The 19859-nt window shown below is 43.6% G+C and overlaps 1 protein-coding gene across 4 annotated transcripts in view; it reads right to left on the bottom strand.

Moving 5' to 3' along the window:
* Positions 1-5483: 5483 nt before the first annotated feature.
* robo3 (roundabout, axon guidance receptor, homolog 3 (Drosophila)) overlaps positions 5484-19859 on the bottom strand; it is a 76540-nt gene continuing 62164 nt past the window's right edge. For 2 of the 4 annotated variants that reach the window (XM_041953102.1, XM_041953104.1), the window contains 16 exons: positions 17720-17886; positions 17501-17622; positions 17139-17355; positions 16396-16520; positions 16073-16256; positions 15178-15435; positions 14600-14639; positions 14246-14385; positions 13776-14057; positions 12646-12793; positions 11909-12127; positions 11129-11328; positions 10777-10884; positions 9822-9989; positions 9131-9273; positions 5484-6303 (listed from right to left, as the gene is read on the bottom strand). In XM_041953102.1, the coding sequence (XP_041809036.1) occupies positions 6292-6303; positions 9131-9273; positions 9822-9989; positions 10777-10884; positions 11129-11328; positions 11909-12127; positions 12646-12793; positions 13776-14057; positions 14246-14385; positions 14600-14639; positions 15178-15435; positions 16073-16256; positions 16396-16520; positions 17139-17355; positions 17501-17622; positions 17720-17886 (2533 nt within the window). In that variant the 3' untranslated portion in view covers positions 5484-6291. The remainder of the gene's footprint in view (positions 6304-9130; positions 9274-9821; positions 9990-10776; positions 10885-11128; positions 11329-11908; positions 12128-12645; positions 12794-13775; positions 14058-14245; positions 14386-14599; positions 14640-15177; positions 15436-16072; positions 16257-16395; positions 16521-17138; positions 17356-17500; positions 17623-17719; positions 17887-19859) is intronic. The other 2 variants (XM_041953103.1, XM_041953105.1) reach the window with 1 other exon arrangement.

The raw sequence follows: 19859 nt of genomic DNA, 5'->3' as shown, positions 1-19859 counted from the left end.
GTTAGGGTGAAGACTTAAGTTAAGGTTAAGGTTAGGTTTAGGCAAGTAGTGGTTATGGTTATGGTTATGGTTAGGGTGATTCTCCAGGAAATGCATGCAATGTCCCCAAAAATGATAGAAACACGACTGTGTGTGTGTGTGTGTGTGTGTCTCTGCTTGTGTGTGTCTCAGCTTGTGTGTGTCTCTGCTTGTGTGTGTGTCTGCTTGTGTGTGTGCGTGTGTCTGTGTGTCTGTGTGTGTGTGCTGGCCTGCCAAAGGGATTATCCTTCATCTGTCTCCTTCACTAAAGGCCATATGTTTCTACACGAAGCCTCCAGCTCCACTGAGCAGCACACACACACTCCGATAGATGAGACCACACACTATGAGGTTCACATAGTTACGAATCAAGCACTACTGTATGTTTGCTTGTCTTATTTCATGTGCACACACACACACATGCACACACGCTACCCATGGGATTTGTGCATCACAGATTTTGGTCACTGCCAAAATACCAGGTTTATATAGCATGTCAGCAAACCAGTGACCCATATTAGACATGGCCTGAAACCATGCACACACTGTGCACACACACGGACAAGTACATATGTATATTTACTGCATGTCTGTCCCGCAGCCTGTTATTTTACCATTATATTACCATCTTAAGACCGGCACAAAAATATGGGCAGTGGTGTGTGAGTGAATCCAACATCATGGGACATGACCATGGTCATGAAACTAGATCCTTTTTAATAGTTGTAATAACAATTACTTTATTAATACCCTGGGGGAAATTCATTCTTTCACTCTGACACACACTTATGTGCAGCTTGTCTGTGTTCAATCATGTAGCAGTTTTATAGAATTATGTTTACATCCTCAAGTTGTCATAATTTAAACCCGCAGCCATTAACTTTGATCCAATTGCTTTATTGGTGCCGCTATTATACAATACAATGGAACTTTAGTGATCTGTGAGAAAATAACGTTGACAGCGACAGAAGTGATCAAAGCAAATAAAATGTATGAACACAAATGCAATATAACATGAGGATAAAATACATACATACAAAAAAAAAAAATACTGGCAAAGTAGTTTGGAAAATATACAGCATATTTTCAAAACCAGAACAAGAAAGTAAATTCACAGCATATTGATTTGATAACGTGTCTGAAACAGTACACTTTAGCCTAATACAAAGTGGCACCACTCCAGTTGGTGTGATTTGTGAAGAGCTGGGCTTTGCATAACAGAGTCTCAATGCCCCTGGTTTAAACTAATTCCTACTATCATACAGGCAGCAGTTCAGGTGGCAGTGACATGCACACATTGATTGACAGCAGTGGTCACCTGTGGTGTTGCATGCTAAAGTAGTAATCATTCAATTAACTGGAAATCAATGGCACCCATATGGGTGATCTGCTTCAGTATTGCTCTGTCAGTCACACAGGGCCAGTTGACTGCTTCGGCACATTAACACACGCTCGTGTGTTGCACATTAGCACATTTATTGGGAGACAAGACTGCTGGTAAGTATGGACATTAGCTTTATCCGTATGTCCCTGTTCATTTAGCATTTTGTTTTAGCCCATTGACATGGGAACCATGTATCTCCAAAAAGTCACCTTTTCAAGAAAAACAGCCCTTGTGGCAATAGATTTTTTCAGAGAACAGAGCTTTAAATGTTTTCTTTGTTTCTTCTTTTTTTTCCAGAATCTAAAGAATTAGCAAAAATTTTCAAGCCATGAAGGCTTAATCGATGGATGAATGTTATGTTAAAAGTTAAAACGGCTCAAAGTGAGGAAGGGCCCAAATTTAAATTTGCTAAAACTTTGTACAAAATACTGTAAAACAAGGGCCTACATAGTGTTTAACAAGTTGGGACTACTTTTCTTTCCATAGAAGTGGAGGTCATGGGTAACACAGCGCTCGTCACGATGAATTTCTGTATGTGGTTCTTCACATGGATTTGTTCCAAAAATAGGCAGGTACATCACCTGTATTCAGAGATGCTGAGGTAATAATTATATGATAAAGGGAAATATAATGAAGCTGACCAGGTCTTTTCACCCAAAGAATATTTTTATATCTGGATAGATTAACAGATTTAACAGTTAAATCTATAAAGATATACTGGATGTCAATGGCAAATAAAAGGTTGAAATATTGATCATTTTATAACATCACTTAAGCGTTGAATGTTCTGTTACTCTGTGAGGCACTAAATCATTTACCTTCTACTTCCACTGACCCTGCTGCCTACATAATGGCTTCATTTCAGCGTCTCTATGTATGCATCACATCAGCCAAAAAGTCACATACATCCATCTCTGCTGTCACTGGGCAAATTAACATGGAAATTGGTGTGTTACATTTTGGAATGATGGAACAGGGCTTTAAACGACGCCATCTCCTCCCTTTCATCCTTACTTTTCTGTCTCTGTCTCTTTCCTCCCCACTCAGGCCATCGGCCCCCTTCTCCCAGACCCCGGTGGGCGTTTCGGCCCTGACACTGGCCTAATGAATGAGCAAAATGATTTATAGCTGAGGGACGCGAGAAAGAGGGGAGGGACGGAGGGATAGAGGGAAGCTGAAGGGGGCATGGAAAGGGTAAGGGGTGTTGTGGGTCACACTGTAGAAGGTCAGTAACGTAAATCTTCTCATTGTCTTATCTGTTGTCCTTTGCTCTTGCTAACAACCTGCTAACATAATATGCATTAATCTCTGTAAGGACATGCAGCTTCCTTGCCAGGACAGCAATTACCATAATGGAAAAACTTTGAGGGCCTTAGAGTTACATAAACAGACTAAGAATGCAAGTTTGGATTTAACTGAATATCTGATCCTCTGAAAATCTGTCCTGGGCAAAATGTTCTTTTTGACCTCTTGATGGTATGGCAGCCGCAGTCCCAGAAAGCCCATTCAGTGGGTATCTGATGAGCCATTTTAATTCTTTTGGAAAATAAATGGGTGCCTTTCAAAACCCATCCAATTTCTATCATCAAATTGTCATTCAATAAGTAAGTAATCATTTACTAGAACACTGTGTCTTATTTTTCAAACCACACGCAAACGTCAAACTAACAGTTGACAGAAATGCAGCCAATGGTGCAAGAACTACTCACTACTTTTACTTAAGTAAAAGTACAGACACAACAGATGCAACATTATATGTATAATGTATGTATATGTGTGTGTGTGTGTGTGTTCAAAATCAACATTAAATACATATTTTGCTTTTGAAATCCAGTTTTCATGCCATTTCATTGGACTGAATGTACCGTCACCATCATCATCATCATCATCATCCTCACCACCCAAACTTGTGCAACCTGATTTTATTCAAGTCCTCACAATGACGTTCATCTGAAAGGAGAGCAGCAGTACTCTCTATATCTATGAAGCCCTTTCAGAAATGTATCTTTAAATGTCAAAAGAAAACAGCAATTACAACAAAACAAATCCAATTATCCTGTTTGTTCCACCAAGGCTATGTGTATTATGAGCGTACTGAAATATCTATGTGGTTGCATGATAAAGTGTTGTATCAGGTCTTTAGAAAGCATGTCAATCAAATCTCAATACATTGATCAGCGTTCTCTCTACAGCTATGCCTTTTGAAGATCTTTTCATTTTTTCACTTTGCTGCCAGCCCCATCAGCTCTGTCTGTGGACCGCAACAAAGCCATGCTGCAGCATCTTATCATGTTCTTTTCAGTTGATGGAAGATCACTGAAAGGAGAAACCCACCCAAGGCTATTCATGTATATGTGTAGCTGAGTATGAGTGTGAGTTAGTGAGTTTGTGTATGCCACAACACAGCGAGCATCTGCAGAGCACTGGAGGGTAATGCACGCCTCGTCTCAGGTGGACAGAGAGCGGGAGTGTGTGTTGCACTTTTAGAGCAGAGAGCTCGGCAATTTCATGCTCCTCGGTGCGTGCTGCACTCGCCAAGGTGCAATGCACTGTGAAGCTAGAGGAAGAATGGAGCATTAGGAGATTAAGAATCAAGCAGAACTTCTGCAATAAGGAACACTTTTTTATTATTTATTTAGGTCTGACTGGAAAGTCTTGTCCAGGAGTTGAAAGTTTCAAGAAGTTTGGATGCTGGCTGTGTTAGGTTGTGTATTAGGAGTCTTTAGAGGTTTGTGCTAGCACACAAGCACACACAGTTTTCAACCTGCATCTTATAGCTAACTCATATGACTTACTGTATATCAAGAAGAATCTCAGGCCTGAATCTACTGCACAGATGGTAAACACCCTAAGAACAGTGGAGGAAGATGAGAAGATGGATAGATAACTAAAAACATCACTGTTTTTAATGCTGTATGAATGCATGTCTTTAAAATTCACACCGTCATTCATGTGACAGCCATGTGACCTTTATGCCTCTGGACACCTCAGTGACTTTCATGTGACATCAAGCTGTGAATGACCTTGAACAGTTTGACAGCAGTTACACTACCCAGCCAATACGAAACCTCCTGGAAGAGTGCAATATATAGCCAGTATCAATGATGTGTCTTCAAGCACATGTGAAACGATGCTTTCATGAAATAATACGTTAATTGTTAATTAAATAAATCACTAAATAAAACCACATGCGTCTGTATATTCATTGTCACTAATTGGATTAAATGTGATAAATTGATGTTTTGCCTCTGACTTAAAAGACGAGTTCACATTTTTCAAGACTTAAAACATAACTCATAAGCCCACAAGTAGGCCACATGGTTGCCTGTTGGTCCTGTCTACACTGGCAGAGAGGAGAGCACTTCAAATCCACAGGCCTTTGTCTGTGTGAAAATGTACTTTTGCTGAAGCTAATATATGAGGTGAGTATTTTTCTACTTATTTAGGGTATTTTTAGCAGAAAATTTCCTCCACCGCAGCTCATCAAGGAAAAAGTGCTCATCAAGCAATGTCATCAAAACAAGATTTCTTCTTTTACTGGCTGTTGGAACTTTAACATCAGCTTTAGCTGACCTTGAGAATACATTTTAGCACAGAGTGAAGACTTCGTATTGCCTTCTCGATGGTTAATATGGACAGGAGAAAGAATTTCAGCAACCAAAAACTGCATGTATAACACTGCACATACAGGCATAAGAGTGCTGCTTTAATATCCAATAGAAAAAGTGCAGTTTCAGGACTGATGTTTTTCTGTTCATTTCTCTCCTGTTTATTTCCTTTTTTCCATGAGTTTCTACATTATTTATCTATAGGTGAAGCATTAGGTATCGAAGTATTCCAAATGATGTTCAGTTTGGTGTGTCGTCCAGTATGAAATGCCAGATCACCCACTGCAAGTCCAGTGTTGTATTGGAATGGTGACCATGCCAGATAATGGAGGGTAAGAAGTCTAGAAGGGAACAGACAGAAAATGCACAGCCAGGTACGACACTTCAAGAAAGCTTCTCCAAAGAAATGAGTAAAGGCTTGGATCAGCAAATGTATTTTATTGTACATTTACAAAACAACAAGAGTACAAAAAAGTCAGTCCACAGACATTTTTTTGTTTGTTTTGGAAGGAGTATATGCAAATTTTATCTCACAACTGCAGCAAACAGTCCCTCAGACGAACAAGAGAAGGGACAAGAGAGGAGCCGGAGCGGTTACAATCAAACTTTCATAAAGCCTGTCAGTCTGCTGGCACACTGGAACACTCGACTGCAGAGAAACCAAAGGAAACATAGAAAAGTATGACATTCTTAGCGGACTACATGGGTGCAGGGATCCCGGTGGGGAAGCGTCCTTCCAGGAGCAAGAGCCCGCTCGTTTTGGTTTTTCTCACCGCCCCTCTCAACCTGCAAACACACTTTGTGCTTCATATTTTCTGTTGTTTTGCCATCACAACAAGAGAGTGCAACAGTAGTTAATGCTTTTCCAAAAACTATACCGTACATTTTGACAAAAAAGGTTGGCACATTCAAGAAGACATGAGCTTTTTTTTATAATAACAGACTTTTTTACATTGTTTTTTTTATCCTCATAAATACAATATATGTCTCTTTCCCTGTATCCAGAGCCCACAAAAGAACAGTACAGACACAGGTATTTACAAATCAGGGGAGAGGAGTGAACTCGATAGCTCATAAATAATCATAGTAATACCAAAAAACAGAATGTGAAGTCCATTGTTCTTTCTTTCACAGCAATGACACAGAGTCTGGTGTCCCCAGATACCATTGGGGAATTGGTAAACCCAAAACATTTCCTCTTGTCCAGCTCACTGTGTCCACGGTGGAAAGATGGCAGATGATGGAGGCATCGAAGGTACACTGACGGAGTCGCTGGTGTCCTTATCTCATTTCCTGGGAAGACAGAAATATTATGACATCAATAAAAAAACTCAAAGCATTACACAGAACACAGCTTGAGGCAGATTCCACCTTATGCACTCATATAGCAAAGTGTTTGCACCACCCCGCTCCATGAACAGATCCAGGAACAGAATGCCTTGCTCAGGTGCATGTGGATCATAGTAGACAGCAGTAGCTGAAGGACAGGTAGCATTATTCAATCTTCAATCAATATTCTTTCTTAAAATGACTCAGAATTGTTACTATAAATGAGAGAGACAGTTCACCAATAAGCTGGGAGCAGACAGCAAGAGAAGACTCATTCTGCTCATGGCTTGGCATCACAGTTAATCAATTTTATCACAGCTGTCAGTTTTGTCAAGGATGCGTCAGTTTAGTCAGGACTGCTAAGGACTCTAGTCTATTTCCTCTCAGCCTGGGCCCTATTTCCCACTACTGCTCCATCCTTCATCCTGTGAATGTTGTAAACCACACAACGAAATGTTTTAGACTTGGACGCATTCAATGTGAAAACAAAGCTTAATATGCAGTAAACAGTCTACAGCTGTCAGCTCGCTGCCTTTTATAATTCATGTTCCTGGGTGGAACGCAGTTTAAGAAAGCAAACTTTGAGTGATTTAGCTGCTGCTACACCCAGATTGTGCTACATATAAGCACAGGTTAACAACATACACACCATAAATAAAGAGCTAGGAGAAGACACAGAGACTGAAGACAGAGCATGAGGAAAGTAGCACTTCAGAGAGATAAATAAAGTATTATGTCAGAAGAGGCTGAGGAGGACGATCTGGTCTGGATTCATGCTCCTGCAAGAATGGGGACACCTGGTGTAACACGTGGTGTGTGTTTCTGAAGCCTAAACTGGATATCAAGTCTCTGGTCTTTTTTCCTCCACATCTAACTGGTCACAAAAAGTGTGCTGCTCAAATTAAAAGCATCATTATGCATGAACAGTGTTTGGTATAGTGATGCTGAGCTCTTATGTGGAACCCAGAGTCTTGACTTGCACTCCAGTGTGGGTCTCTTCATTAGTCCCCATTGTTTGTACAGATGTGTATTGTGTCTCCAGTATCAGAGCTGACGTAACAGACCCGAGGACAGCAACACCCTCCGCCCCCATCCCCCGACTCCTCCTTCCTAGACTGACCGCCTGGGTCAAAGGGCAAAGATAGTGGTCAGCAACACCACAGGAAGAAGGGGTAACCTAACCCAGGCTTCCTGTGGAAACACCTCCAACTTTATGGCAGATTAAGAGGTCGCGCTTTCATGTCCCCGGCAAGGCGTGAAAAGGCCAGTGTGGGTCAGCTGGGGGGGGTGAGGTGTTCCTTACTGCTCCACAGGGGGGATTGACCTGAGAGGCATGAGATACAAGGGAGCTCTGTGTGTGTATGTGTTGACAGCAAGTGAAAAGAGCAATTGTGCGCGTGTGTGTCACTTTTACAAGTTGCTCTGCTACATTCCCATGTCAGATGTGTGTTGAGGTCAGCACAGAGTGACCCGTGACAGGGCCATCCTTTCTCTCTCTCATGCACAGGCAGCTTTACGGTGACGCCTCAGGTTACAGCATTAAACTTAACAACTACAGCACTAAAAGAAAGCATCAAAGCTACTACACTGTCCTTTTCTCATAAATCCATGCTAATGCTGGCCGGCTCAGTTCAGTGCATTTCTTCTCTAAGTAAAGTCTCATGCTTTACTTGTAGCCTGTTTGACTGCTGCTATACAGACATTTGAACTTTGGAGGACCATTTTGCATAGATGTAAACTAAAAGGAGTGGTGGCAAGTAACTAAGTAACTTACTCAAGAGAGATATATTGTAGTTTTTCCTCTATTACATTCATTTAGCAGCTACAGTTACTAGTAACTTTACAAATTCAGATTCTATCAACAAAACCTACTGAAAGTGTTGAAAACTGATGTGTTACATGATGGATTTCTATAGATTACACAAACCAGCAGTATATAAACCCTCACAGGGCCACGTTTCTGCATTGAGATGTTTCACTTTTGACACTTTAAGTGAATCTTTCATATAATACTTGCTGGCCTGCCTCAGGAGCCACTTGGGGTTCAATGCTGAAGGACACTTTGAAGTGTGGACAGAAGGAGCCAGGGATTAGTGGACAACACGCTCTACCTCCTGAGCCTCAGCTCTGTAAAGTAATTCTGACTTTACACAAATTTCTACGCTTTCTATCAGCGACTACTCCTCTGCCTGCCTACAGTAATGTTGAGGGACATGTCAAACACTGTTTGGAAGCGTTGCCTCACTCGCATGAAATCCCTGCAGAGCTTCCCATTCGTCTGGCACAGCTTCTTCTGCCATAAAAGACACCAGCTTGTCGCGAGGGAGCCTGCAGGGGGTGCATTTAAAGGAGCGCTCCCACAGTGAAGTGTGGCCTCAGAAGTGCACTCCAGAGAGAGCAGCGGGCTTGCACGTTTGTTACTGTAAAGCCTATCCTGAGTTGACAGTAATGGTAGATCTGTAAGTATGAGCCTGAGAGCATGTTGGTGTGTGTGTGTGTGTGTGTGTGTGTGTGTGTGTGTGTGTGTGTGTGGGCAACATGGGAATGTAAAAGCTCTTTTCATGCGCCCGCACGTATAAGATTATGTGTGTTTTATGGAGCACAAGTAATGATATGTAGATAAAACTAAAGCACATGAACATCTCCATGGCAGGTCTTTGTTCCCGTGCTTATAAATATAAAAAAGCATCAATTATTAAAACCATTTGAGGTGAAAAGAGAACATCTTTTTTTTTTTTTTTGCATAAAACCGCGCTGTAATGATGAAATCATTAGCGTTGCTGTGTCCTACCTCGTTGTGTTTTCTGGCTGAATTGAGCCCTCGGGAGCCAGTGGAGCCCCTGGATGAGGAGCTTCCTGTGGTTGAGCAGTTGCTGGACATCTGACTCCTGGAAAGGTAACCGGCCTTGCTGCTGTATGCCATCATGTCCTCATCTGAGGAGGTGAGGGTGAAGGAAGAGAACGGGGTTAAGTGTGAGGGTCTGATTAAAAGGCAGCACAGTGTCTAAATGGGAAAATGACGATTCATTCAGACAGCGATATATCTACTGGAGAATCAAGGCAACACCACAACAAAGTCCTTCTATTTGTCAGCATGTAGTATGGGGTGTGGTCTTAAGCTGTAACTGCACCTTGTGTTTTCAGTAATGGCCACCAACTTGTGACGTGTGCTTGCTATGCTACAGATACAGATATAAATGCTGTGGTCGTTCATAAGGAATGATCAGGTGAGTGTGTTCCAGCCAGTCCCATTCACCCCACTGTGCAACACAGGGGGAGAAAATACTGCAGTGCAGGAGTAGGGTATGATACAGCATGAATGTGGAAATGGCTAGATCAGAGCGTGGTTTCAACAGTGGACAACTTTTATTCTACTTCAGTGAAACAAAAAAGTGTTGTCTTAACATGCCATTTGTACAAGGAGTGGAATATTTCAGGAGGAACACAGTCTAAACTCTCCACTCTGCAAAGCGTTGTCTTACTGTCGCCGTGTCTCTGTCCTGAGCCTTTCCGTTGGTGACTGCTGCTGCTGTATTCCCTCCTCTCCAGGGAAGACGGACCGCTGTTCACCACACTGCTGGCCTCTGTGCACCCCTGGGGGCCCTGCAACCTGTTCTCCTCTGGGGGCGGCTCTGGAGGTGGGGGGAGGTCTAAACAGAAAGAAGTGGAGGGAAAACATGCATGAAGAATGTCTGAGTGTAGAATATATGGAAGAGCATTTCTGCTGCCTTTTTCAGTCGATGCATTAGAGCTAATTTTAGTGTCAGTTGCTGTTACGTAATAATAATACAGCGTTAAAAAAAGAATGGGGGCATTTTGTTTTTGCTGTCTGTTTTTTGCCCAAAATTGAGAGAATCCTGGATGTGTTGTTTTCCTTTAGAAAAAAGGGGTAAATCTGAATTAACAATGACTTTCTGCTTGTTAAAATGAGGGTTCTGATGGTGCGATTCATGTGCAGCCATGTGCTGCTGAAGTGCTCTCAGGGTCGGAGATATTCAGGTGGTTATCTGGTAAACGTGGTGTGTGCAGGAAGAAAGAGTTAAGATTCATGTATATAATCATGAACATTAACCTCACATCTCGCCTTTTCACCCGAGTTGTAGATATTCAGTCACAGATGGTGTTGCAGAATATCTGTGTGTCTGTGTGTGTGCTGGATTATTATGGGGTGTATTTATTCACTCAATGACAAAGAGAAATGAACAGACAGAGGATGTGATTTTCTCTTTTCCATATTCAGCTACTGAGAACATTATGATGTTGTCATTGTCACATTCATACAAAATAATACCTCCACGTACAATAGTGAGCTGTTCCCTGTTTGTTCAATGACACCTCCTAAACTTGAGAAAATGGCAGTAATGACAGAAATGTAGATGTTGCTGTTCCCCTGTCCCTGAAGTGAACTCATCGGATCCAAGCAGACCTTCCACTCACCTCCTTGTATATCTCTTCTGTATGCTGAACTCTTGGACACCTTTTTTTTCACTCGTGATTTTTGGTTGGGGGGAGTGCATGTATCTGCTGGGGATGAGCGACTGTGCGCTGTTTGAGGGAAGGGAAGAACACAACACTCAGACAGCGTTTTTCCTCCATACTGAACACACATGAAGCATTTAATGTAGTCATGCATATGGATTATTTAAATCCCGAACAGCAAGTCAACACAGTTCTAGGGTGAATGCATACATGATTGTTTAATTTTCATGATAACGTTAGCTTATGCGCGTGTGCGTGCGTTGCTTGCAGGCTTGTCTGCGTGAGCACACAGCACTGCCAGTGTCTTTACCGGGTGTAGTCGCGCTGACGTTGTCTTCATTGAGAGCTGGCCCCTGGCTGTGAAGGCAGCGATGGGCAGGACTTTGGCACTGCAGCGTGCCAACCTCTGATGAGCCGTGATGCTGTTGGCCAGAGAGGTTGGGGTTGGACTGGGTGAGCGGCGGGCTCGGCGCCTGGGGAACTGGCACTGGACCGCAGGGTAACCTTCTGCTATGGGAAGTAAGGGCAACATGTTACTGGAGAGGAAAAAAAATCTACGGATAGGAGGCTAAGTCTTTGGCTCAGATTGAGGTTTATCAAAAAAGTATAAATTGCATGTATGACTGTGTTATGATTTGATCTGCTTCATTGCTGATTCAATGGATAATTTAGCATCTGGCCCAGGGATTTTGGCTAACAATGGTGCACGTGGATCAAGGTGCAATGTAACTAAAAAATCTAATTTCCTGAATATGAAAAATTGATTGCGGTTGTTGTAAGAAACTTTGCAGCTACAGTGTAAAAATATGCATTAAAGAGAGACTATGTAGCTTTAATAGTTAGTATCTAAACTTTGCTAACATTAACTGTAAGCTACTGGTCATACCAGAGGCAGTAAGGCCATTGCAGCAAAACCCTAGAGTGCACTGAAGTGTGCAGGGATGCAGGGGTGAATTTCACAAGCCACACAGTTAACAGGAAGATTTTGTTATTTTGTCTCCAAAATGTTACATAGTCAAAGGAAAAAGAGTCGAGGGTCATAGTTACTGTAGACAAAAACAGTGGATCAATGCCGAGCTCATTCACATACCGTGACAGCTGCTGGCTGTCTAGTTGGTTGAGGCGGGGGAGGTCATGGGGGGCTCGGGCCTCCTCGTGAGGCGATGGGGTGAGTGTGGCAGTTGACTGGTGACTGTAGGAGGTGGCTGGAGAGGAGGCGTTGTTCCTCTGCGGGGGAGAGGGCCCATCCTCGCAGCCCTCCATCAGATAGGTCCTCTCTGGGAGGGGAGGACACCACTCCTCATCCGAGCTACAAAGACAAAGACGAGTGTTACAGCGAGATGAACAGGGGCAGAGACACAGCTGGATCTTATCTTAAGTGTTCTTATGATGATATTGCTGAGGCAGCCTGTTGTGTCAGTGCCTTCAGTTCCAGCCAGCTCTGAGGCCATTTATAGATTGATGCTGTTCCTTCAGGGTGCAGCTGAGTTACAGGGCCTTGCTCTTGGCCAAACTGCAGGAGGCTAAGCGTTCTTGGGCGGGATTGCTGCTACAAGCGTGATACTGAATGATAGTTTGCTCTGAGGTTGCAGAGAGCAACACAGCTAATTGTGTTTTAAGGGTAGGGAAAACAGCTAAATCACTAAAGCAATTGACCACAGCCGAGGTGATTGAGTTGTTAAAGCCGGGGGCACAAGAGCCGCGTCGGATTCGATGCTTAATGTGCCTGTTAGAGGTGACAGTAAGTCTAATTGATGATGTTGCAGTGTAATACTAATTTATAGAGATGTGTATGTGAGAAAGAGAGGGACTGGGAGTCTGGCTCACCCTAAGTCCATGTCCTCATGCTCTGGGGGCTGGTCGTCCTGCTCACACTGTTCCAGCTCCCCGATTGGGGGAGGTGGGGGCAACGCCTCCATCCAGGTCAGAGACGGGGTCTTGACAGCCTTACCCATCGCCTTCTGCTTGGGCTTACCTATAAAATAGACAGAGAGAGAAACACAATGATTCATTTGAAGACACTACTTTGTCACATTGAGCTCATTCATCATGAGGATGATTTGACACATTCTGTATCCCAGCAGGCCCGTGGCTAGAAGATATGAATATGGGTATGAGAGTAAGGCACAATGGGGCAGAAAATGAGATTTTTTTTAATAACTATTTTCAGTTGACTCTTTAAAAAAGTGTCCTTTTCCCATGTGCATCACTGATGCTCAGTCAACTGAATTTATTCATAGATCACATTTAAATAGCAAGTAAACGTAGAGAGGTTAGATAACCAGACAAATATCTGTAGAAAAAAATACAAAAAATAAATCATGGAATTAAGGCTTGCAACTAATGATGACTCTTGTCTTAATTAATTTCATTGTTTTCTTGATTAATCAGTGCATCTGTTAAAGCCCATGGCGAAATCTTCAAATTGCTTGTTTATCTAACCAACACTGCAAACCCTAAAATATTCAGTTTAATATCTCACACAACAACGAAAAGCAGGAAGTATCGCAACTGAGACAATTATTGGTAGAAATGCTTGTCAAAATAGCGGCAGATTAATTTTTTATTCTCAACTAATCAATTAGTTGACTTATCATTCCAGCTCTGAAAGAATTAAATAATTATAGATAAATATGAAAATACTGAAGAAAACCATTGAATAATGAAAAAATGGGAAATCTTGTGTAACATTTGAGAAGCTGAAAGATAATCATTTTCATGGCCTGGAGGCAAAGCTGGCGAAAGCGCAATCGCCCTGGTTTTAGCCGGGATCAGGATCAGTCATTGGTCAGTTGATGCAAACTGGAGCAAGACAATGCATTGCTTTTACAAACAAGCACTGCATGCTGAGACCTGAACAGCATGTGCTGCACCGGCTCTGTTGGTAACCTGTGGCAACTGCATCCGTCTATACTGAACAGAAACAGAAAAGGTCTCGTTCCTGGTGCCCTCCTCACCGTTACAGCGGTCCGGCTGGGCATACTGAGCCCCGGAGGGTCCCGGCTGGGTGATCCAGTGTCCATCATCCTGCTGCTCGCCACTGTGGGTCGGTGTCTGCGTCTGGTTGGTGAAAGGCATAATGGAGGTGGAGGCATAGGGGGTGGTGGAGTTGTGCTGGGCGTAGGTGAAGCTGTGCAGGTCCTCGCTGGTGGCATCGATGGTGCTGTAGATGGGACCTTCGGTGGAGCCACCTATGCTGTACTTCTCTGTCTGATTCAGGTAGTTGGAGATACCAGCTTCTACACATGGATGGAGGTAACATTTAGCCGTTTTCTTGCTTGTTAGGAGTCTGTTAGCTTGGTTTTGACACTGTGCTTCAGCTTGACCGGAAAATCTGCCACAACAGCTTTTACACAAGCACAAGAATACAAAAACCAACATTCATATACTGTATCCACTGAACTCGTCTGTTTAAGCAGCCTCCTACCATTGTAGTATCTCTCAGCTGTGTCATGATTGGTGGTGCAGCAGTTAACGGCTTCTTTACCGCTGTGGACCAGGTTGGTGGTGGGCCAAGAGTCTGCCAGCCACGGGTAGTTGCCCATGTTGCCTCCCAGCACGCCGGGCCTACAGAGACATTCTGGCATTAATCTAAGACATGGTGGGACACAGCACAACAGCAACGACTGTCCAGATGGAAATACAAAGACCAGCAAGGGAAAAGCTGCATGGACAGACAGTGGGACGCATTTACAATTACCAGCCCAGTTTACTGTTGACTGTGAATTTAAACAGAGTACAGATAGATAGCAGAATACAAATGTAGGATTTAACTGATTACCTTCCATTGAGTCCTGATGCCTCTCCATGAGGGAAACCAACTGCAGAGGACAGAGAGAAGGACAGTGAGGGGCGATGTTGCTTATATTCCACAGAAGTGTTTTCAGTTCTGTAAGGTTTGATGTATCCACTGTGTATGACTGTGTATGTCAGTAGAGCCAGGGTCACAACAAAGAACACAAGTACATCATGCATCATCATGCATGTTTGTCTGAAATGTGTCAAGTCACAGATCTCTCAAAGCAAGCATTGCTGCACTAAATAGACTCAGAGTAAACTACAGCAGACTTTGTGTATAAAGTTTTCAGTCACAAAAAGAAATAAAGAGGTGTTAGACAAGTACTCAGGGCCAAAATGTGAGGATTACATTGTGGCTATTTTTCCTCTTTCTATTAGATAAATCATACTTGCTTCACAATGTATTTAAATGAGAAATGCCTTGGGCTACAATCTAAATGCCACTTAAGGTAATTTCCATGACTTCTGCCATAAGTGCAAGGTATCATATCAGAAAGCAGACAGAGAGCGCCTCGGGTCAATAACAAAATACCATTTCACATTTGACTCATTGTTCCTGACCTGCTGGTGTGTATGCGAAGGAGGCGGTGTAGTGGCTCAGCTCCTTCCTCTTCTTGCGCCGGCAGTAGATCCAGACGCTGAAGCCCATGAGGATGACCCAGCAGGCTCCGCCGATGCCCGCGATGAACGCCGGCTGCTTGACCACGTCGGTGATCTGCTCGGCCAGACTCACGCTGCTCTCCTCGCCGCTGTCGCCGGTGCCACCGCCGCCACCGCCGCCTCCGCCGCCTGGCATGGAGGGCTGTTCAGCTGGCAGCTCTGGGGGATGAAAATGGGAGGGAGGAGGGCAAAATATGAGAACTACAGATTCTCAATTTGTTGTTTTATTCATTCAGTGTTTATTCATTTCTTTCTGTGTGAATGCAGAGAATGCTAACATTTGCTAATTATCACTTAACACAAAGTTGGTTGTTGGGACTGTCATTAGTTTTGCATGTATTTGGTCATAAACCAAAATATTAAACAGATTAGATGTTTTGACCAAATGATGGCACCAGATGAATTCAATTAAATCATCACCCAAATCATCAGGATCTGCACACCATGGTAGTTGACACCAAACTTCTGGAATCCATCCAATAGTTGTTGATCAATCTCACTCAAAACCAAAACTGTCAACCTCAGGGAGGCACTTCAGGAAAAACATTAGAATTAATATTCTAGGGACCATAAATGTCTTCACAAAATTTCATGCGACCCCTCTGATAGTTGTTTAGTTCATCAGACAGACACAAAGAGAGAGACAGACAATGCCGCCCGGAGGGCAACACCAAAGATTTCTAAAAATAAATAATGAATAAACATTGTGACAGTAGGGTCAGGGTCGCAGAAGATGTTTGTCTCCAGTACATCGGCATCCTGTCCCACAACACTGTTCCTGTCACCATGGACTCACTGATGAGGACAGACGCTGGCTGACTGCGGGTGCCGATGCCAGCGCTGGTCACCGCCGCCACCTCCACCTGGTAGAGCACGCCGGGCATCAGGCCTTTCAACACCGTGGACAGCGTGTTTCCATCCACCGTCCTGTTGATGTAGTAGCGCGTCTGGTTGTCGCCACCGCTGCCCACACACCAAACCTGTGTTAGGATACATACACAGTCAGCAGGGAATTTCTTCTACAGATCATTTCAGTTACTGGTGTGTGTTTGTAGATCATCTCAATACTTTTGTACATTGAGTGCAACCTTTGTGTGAAGCTGTTAAAATTGTCTTTACCCTGTACTCCTGGATGATGCCATTCTGCATCCGGCTGGGTGGAGGCTCCCATGAAACGCTGATGCTGGAGCTGTTGCTTAGCTTCAGTGTTGCCACTGTAACAGCTCTGGGTGGGGCACTGGGGACTGTGAGAGACGAAGGACAACATTCATGTCATTTCATCAGCATCCTCATAGTGAGCACAATGAATGGAATAATTATCAACAAGTCAGTACTAAGCTCCAAAAACAAAACTGTTCAATGCAACAGAAGTGAGGACATATAAAACACAAGTCAAGGAACATGAAAGTGAACAGTGGTGGGGGGAGATTAAGTTTTATTGAGTGCTTTAAAAAGTTAATAATGTTTTTTTTTTTGCCAGACTAAGCTACTCAGGCAGGTCAATCCAAAGTCTATAAAGCGCTGGTGGCAAAAAAAAGTATCTGCTCCCTTGTTTTTAATCTAGAGTTTGCATCAACCAATATAAGGCTGCTGTGAACCTCAGGCAGCAAAAATCGCAGTGTGTGGCGGCTGAATTTAATGAAAACAGAGATCAATATAAATGAACCCAAATTGCGGAGGATATAAAATTAACCCTAAAATGAGATAACATTACTGAGATTCATGTGGTGTCAGACAGGCTAATGAACAGCTATTTTCAAGGCCCAGTAATGTCAAAGAAAACCTAGCCTCGTTTATTGAAAGAGACTTTCTTTGAATTTGTTTTTGGTGCAGACATTTTCAGAAGGCACCAGACTGAATACCTTCTTCCGGGGTTCGAACCAGTAACGTTCGGCTGTCCTTGCCCTGGAATTCATCGAAATAGGGACGGATCTTTATCTCATACTCAGTTCCTTTGAGCATGTTGGTGAGGATGGTGCTGCGCTCCGAGGGGGAGTTGATGTCCTGGAGGAGCCAGGTTCCCCCGCTGGGTCGGTAGAAGAGACGGTAGCCCTGGACGAACTGAGACTGACGGTCAACCTTGATGAATTGAGGGGGAATTAGAATAAAAGATAAAAGAGAGGAAAGATTGAGATGAAGCATACATTTCTTCATTCCTCGACCCTAACTGAACCCTCAAACGCTCCCTCCCTAAATAAACAAAGCTCCATCGAGAGCCACTTACGATCCAGGATACTCTGACGGAAGCTGTTGTTAGCGTGACGGGGTCTTGCAGCTGGACGGCCACCTCTCCCAGCTCCCTCTGCACCTGCCTGTGGTCCACTCCCTGACCTGTGGGACTCACATCTGAAGAACACACACACATCCACCACTGCTTTGAGTGCTGCTGCCAATGCGTTGGCACAGTCATGTGTTACCGGGTGGGAGAGAGGAGCAGACTGACCTTGCGTTCTGACAGGCTCAGAGATCGGGCTTGGGTCACTCAGGCCGTAGGCGTTGACAGCTCGGACAATGAATAGGTAGATGGTGTTGGGGAGAAGGCCGGTGATTGTGTGTGTTTCCATCTTGACCATGTCGGCCACAGTCTGCCACGTGCTGCCTGCTGGTTGGCTGTGAAAGGATGGAGGGAAAAATGACAACAATATGATATTTACTAACCAAAGCTGATCCCAAATCTAAGACAAGACAGCTACTAACATGTCATCTCAGCTCTCTCTACATGGGCTTTCACTGCTGGCGTTGCTGCTATACTGAAACCTCCTGCACATCACACACTGTATGAGCGTGACATGTACTGTATGCCATATGCCACTTGAGTGTTTTATTATTATTAACTTAATCCAAATCAATTCTCAATTCTCAAATTATTGTTGAACTGGTTGGTTTGTAAAAATTGTGAGTGAGAAATGTCATGAAATTCATATTTTCCAACCAGGAGTTGGACAAAACAAAAATCTTCACACAATATATCTCATATATAGCAGGAGTGCTCAAGTAAAGCACAAGTACCTCAAATTGGTACAGCACTTGAGTAAATGTACATTCCAGCATGGAAAGACTGCACAGAAAAGACGCGTGTGTGCATGTTTCATACTGCATTCGGGAGCGCTTTGCAAAGCTCATTTGATGTGCAGCTACACAATTAAACAATGCATGAGAAGATCTCCAGGCAATAGCAGGATCTATTTTTGGCTTCGTCTAATATTTCTTATCTGGTAAACAATAGCAGATGTGAGCAAAGTCACTCGGTTCAGAGAAGTTTGTGCTCACTAGAAGATCTCCTCCAAATGATACACTTTACTGTCCTGATGAATAATGTAATGAGGCTTGTAAGAAGGCACAGCTGCTAACAGGAAATGAGGGCAAGTTCTTAGCCTTGTGGCACTCCCCCAGATGCATTATCCCGCCACCCCTCAACTCGGCTTCCTCGTCCTCCGTCGCTCCATCCTGCTCTGTGAATTTGCTGTCACCTTGGCACAGCAGCAGTCACAGAGGCCTCCCCAACCATTTGTTTGACACTTTTAGATTTTCCCCAAGGGCACTGTGGGGGTTTGTGGCGAACTAGCTCCAGTGCTGAACTAACTACACAATTAGACCAAAGAGGAAAAGGACTCATGAATACTCATCTCTTGTGGGTGAGCGTAGGCCACCCTGTGCCAGTGCTGGGTTCAAGGTAACTTTGTGTGGGAGATGCTCAGAGGGAGTTCATACACTCACACACAAGGCTGTGACCCCAAAAAGAGAAAATGAATGCAGTCCCGCCAGGAAAATGGAGAGTCTGCCTTCGTATATTAAATAAGCACTATGACACATTGCATATGTGCACACTCACACACACGTGCGCACACAGACGTACACACCCGTGCAAGCATGCACACACAAGCGGCAGCCATCGCTCTTCCCTGTGCTCCTACAAACAAACCTTAGCACCTCAGGCAACGAAATGTTATTGCAACCGTCCCAGCGGCCCCTTCCAGCTGCTTTATAAAGAATCAGTTTGCGTTATTTGGAAGCGCTCGGCTGCTGCCATGGGCCACGGTGGACGTCTACATCTGATTAAGCTCTGCTGGTGAACCCCTCTTTATCGAATTGGAGGGACACATTTCCCCATAACCTGCCTCTCTTCATCCGGAGGCCTCCTTCCATCCGTCCAACTACTCATCCTGCTCAGCTAAATCTACTTTGCCCCTAATTAATCCAAGGTGGACTTCCTCTCAGGTGGCAGTACCTGAAGGTTTCTCCTGGGGTGCATTCAGCTTCATCTCTAGATTGTGTCTAGATTTGCCATGACAAGCAAGAAAGAGCATAGAATCCTTTCACATGTTTGTCACTAGAATTTCTTTAGTCTGGGCTTCAGTGAAGGAGTTTTACTATCCTGAAATGAAAAGGTTTTCTAAAAAAATGGTCAAATTTTAAGATATCAGAATACAGAAGAGGAATGGTTTGTGACTTAAATTAATTGTTAAAAAAACATATAAGTTTAACAGTGAAGGGTTCCGGACTAAAAACTCTCATTTGTTCTTGACGACTGTGAAGATGTACTCAAATCAGGTAAAAACATGGGTCTTGATGTAGCCTAGCCT

The sequence above is a fragment of the Chelmon rostratus genome, chromosome 14 (assembly GCF_017976325.1).
Source record: "Chelmon rostratus isolate fCheRos1 chromosome 14, fCheRos1.pri, whole genome shotgun sequence".
Taxonomy (NCBI): Eukaryota; Metazoa; Chordata; class Actinopteri; order Chaetodontiformes; family Chaetodontidae; genus Chelmon; species Chelmon rostratus.
This window is presented reverse-complemented; position numbering and strand designations above follow the sequence as displayed.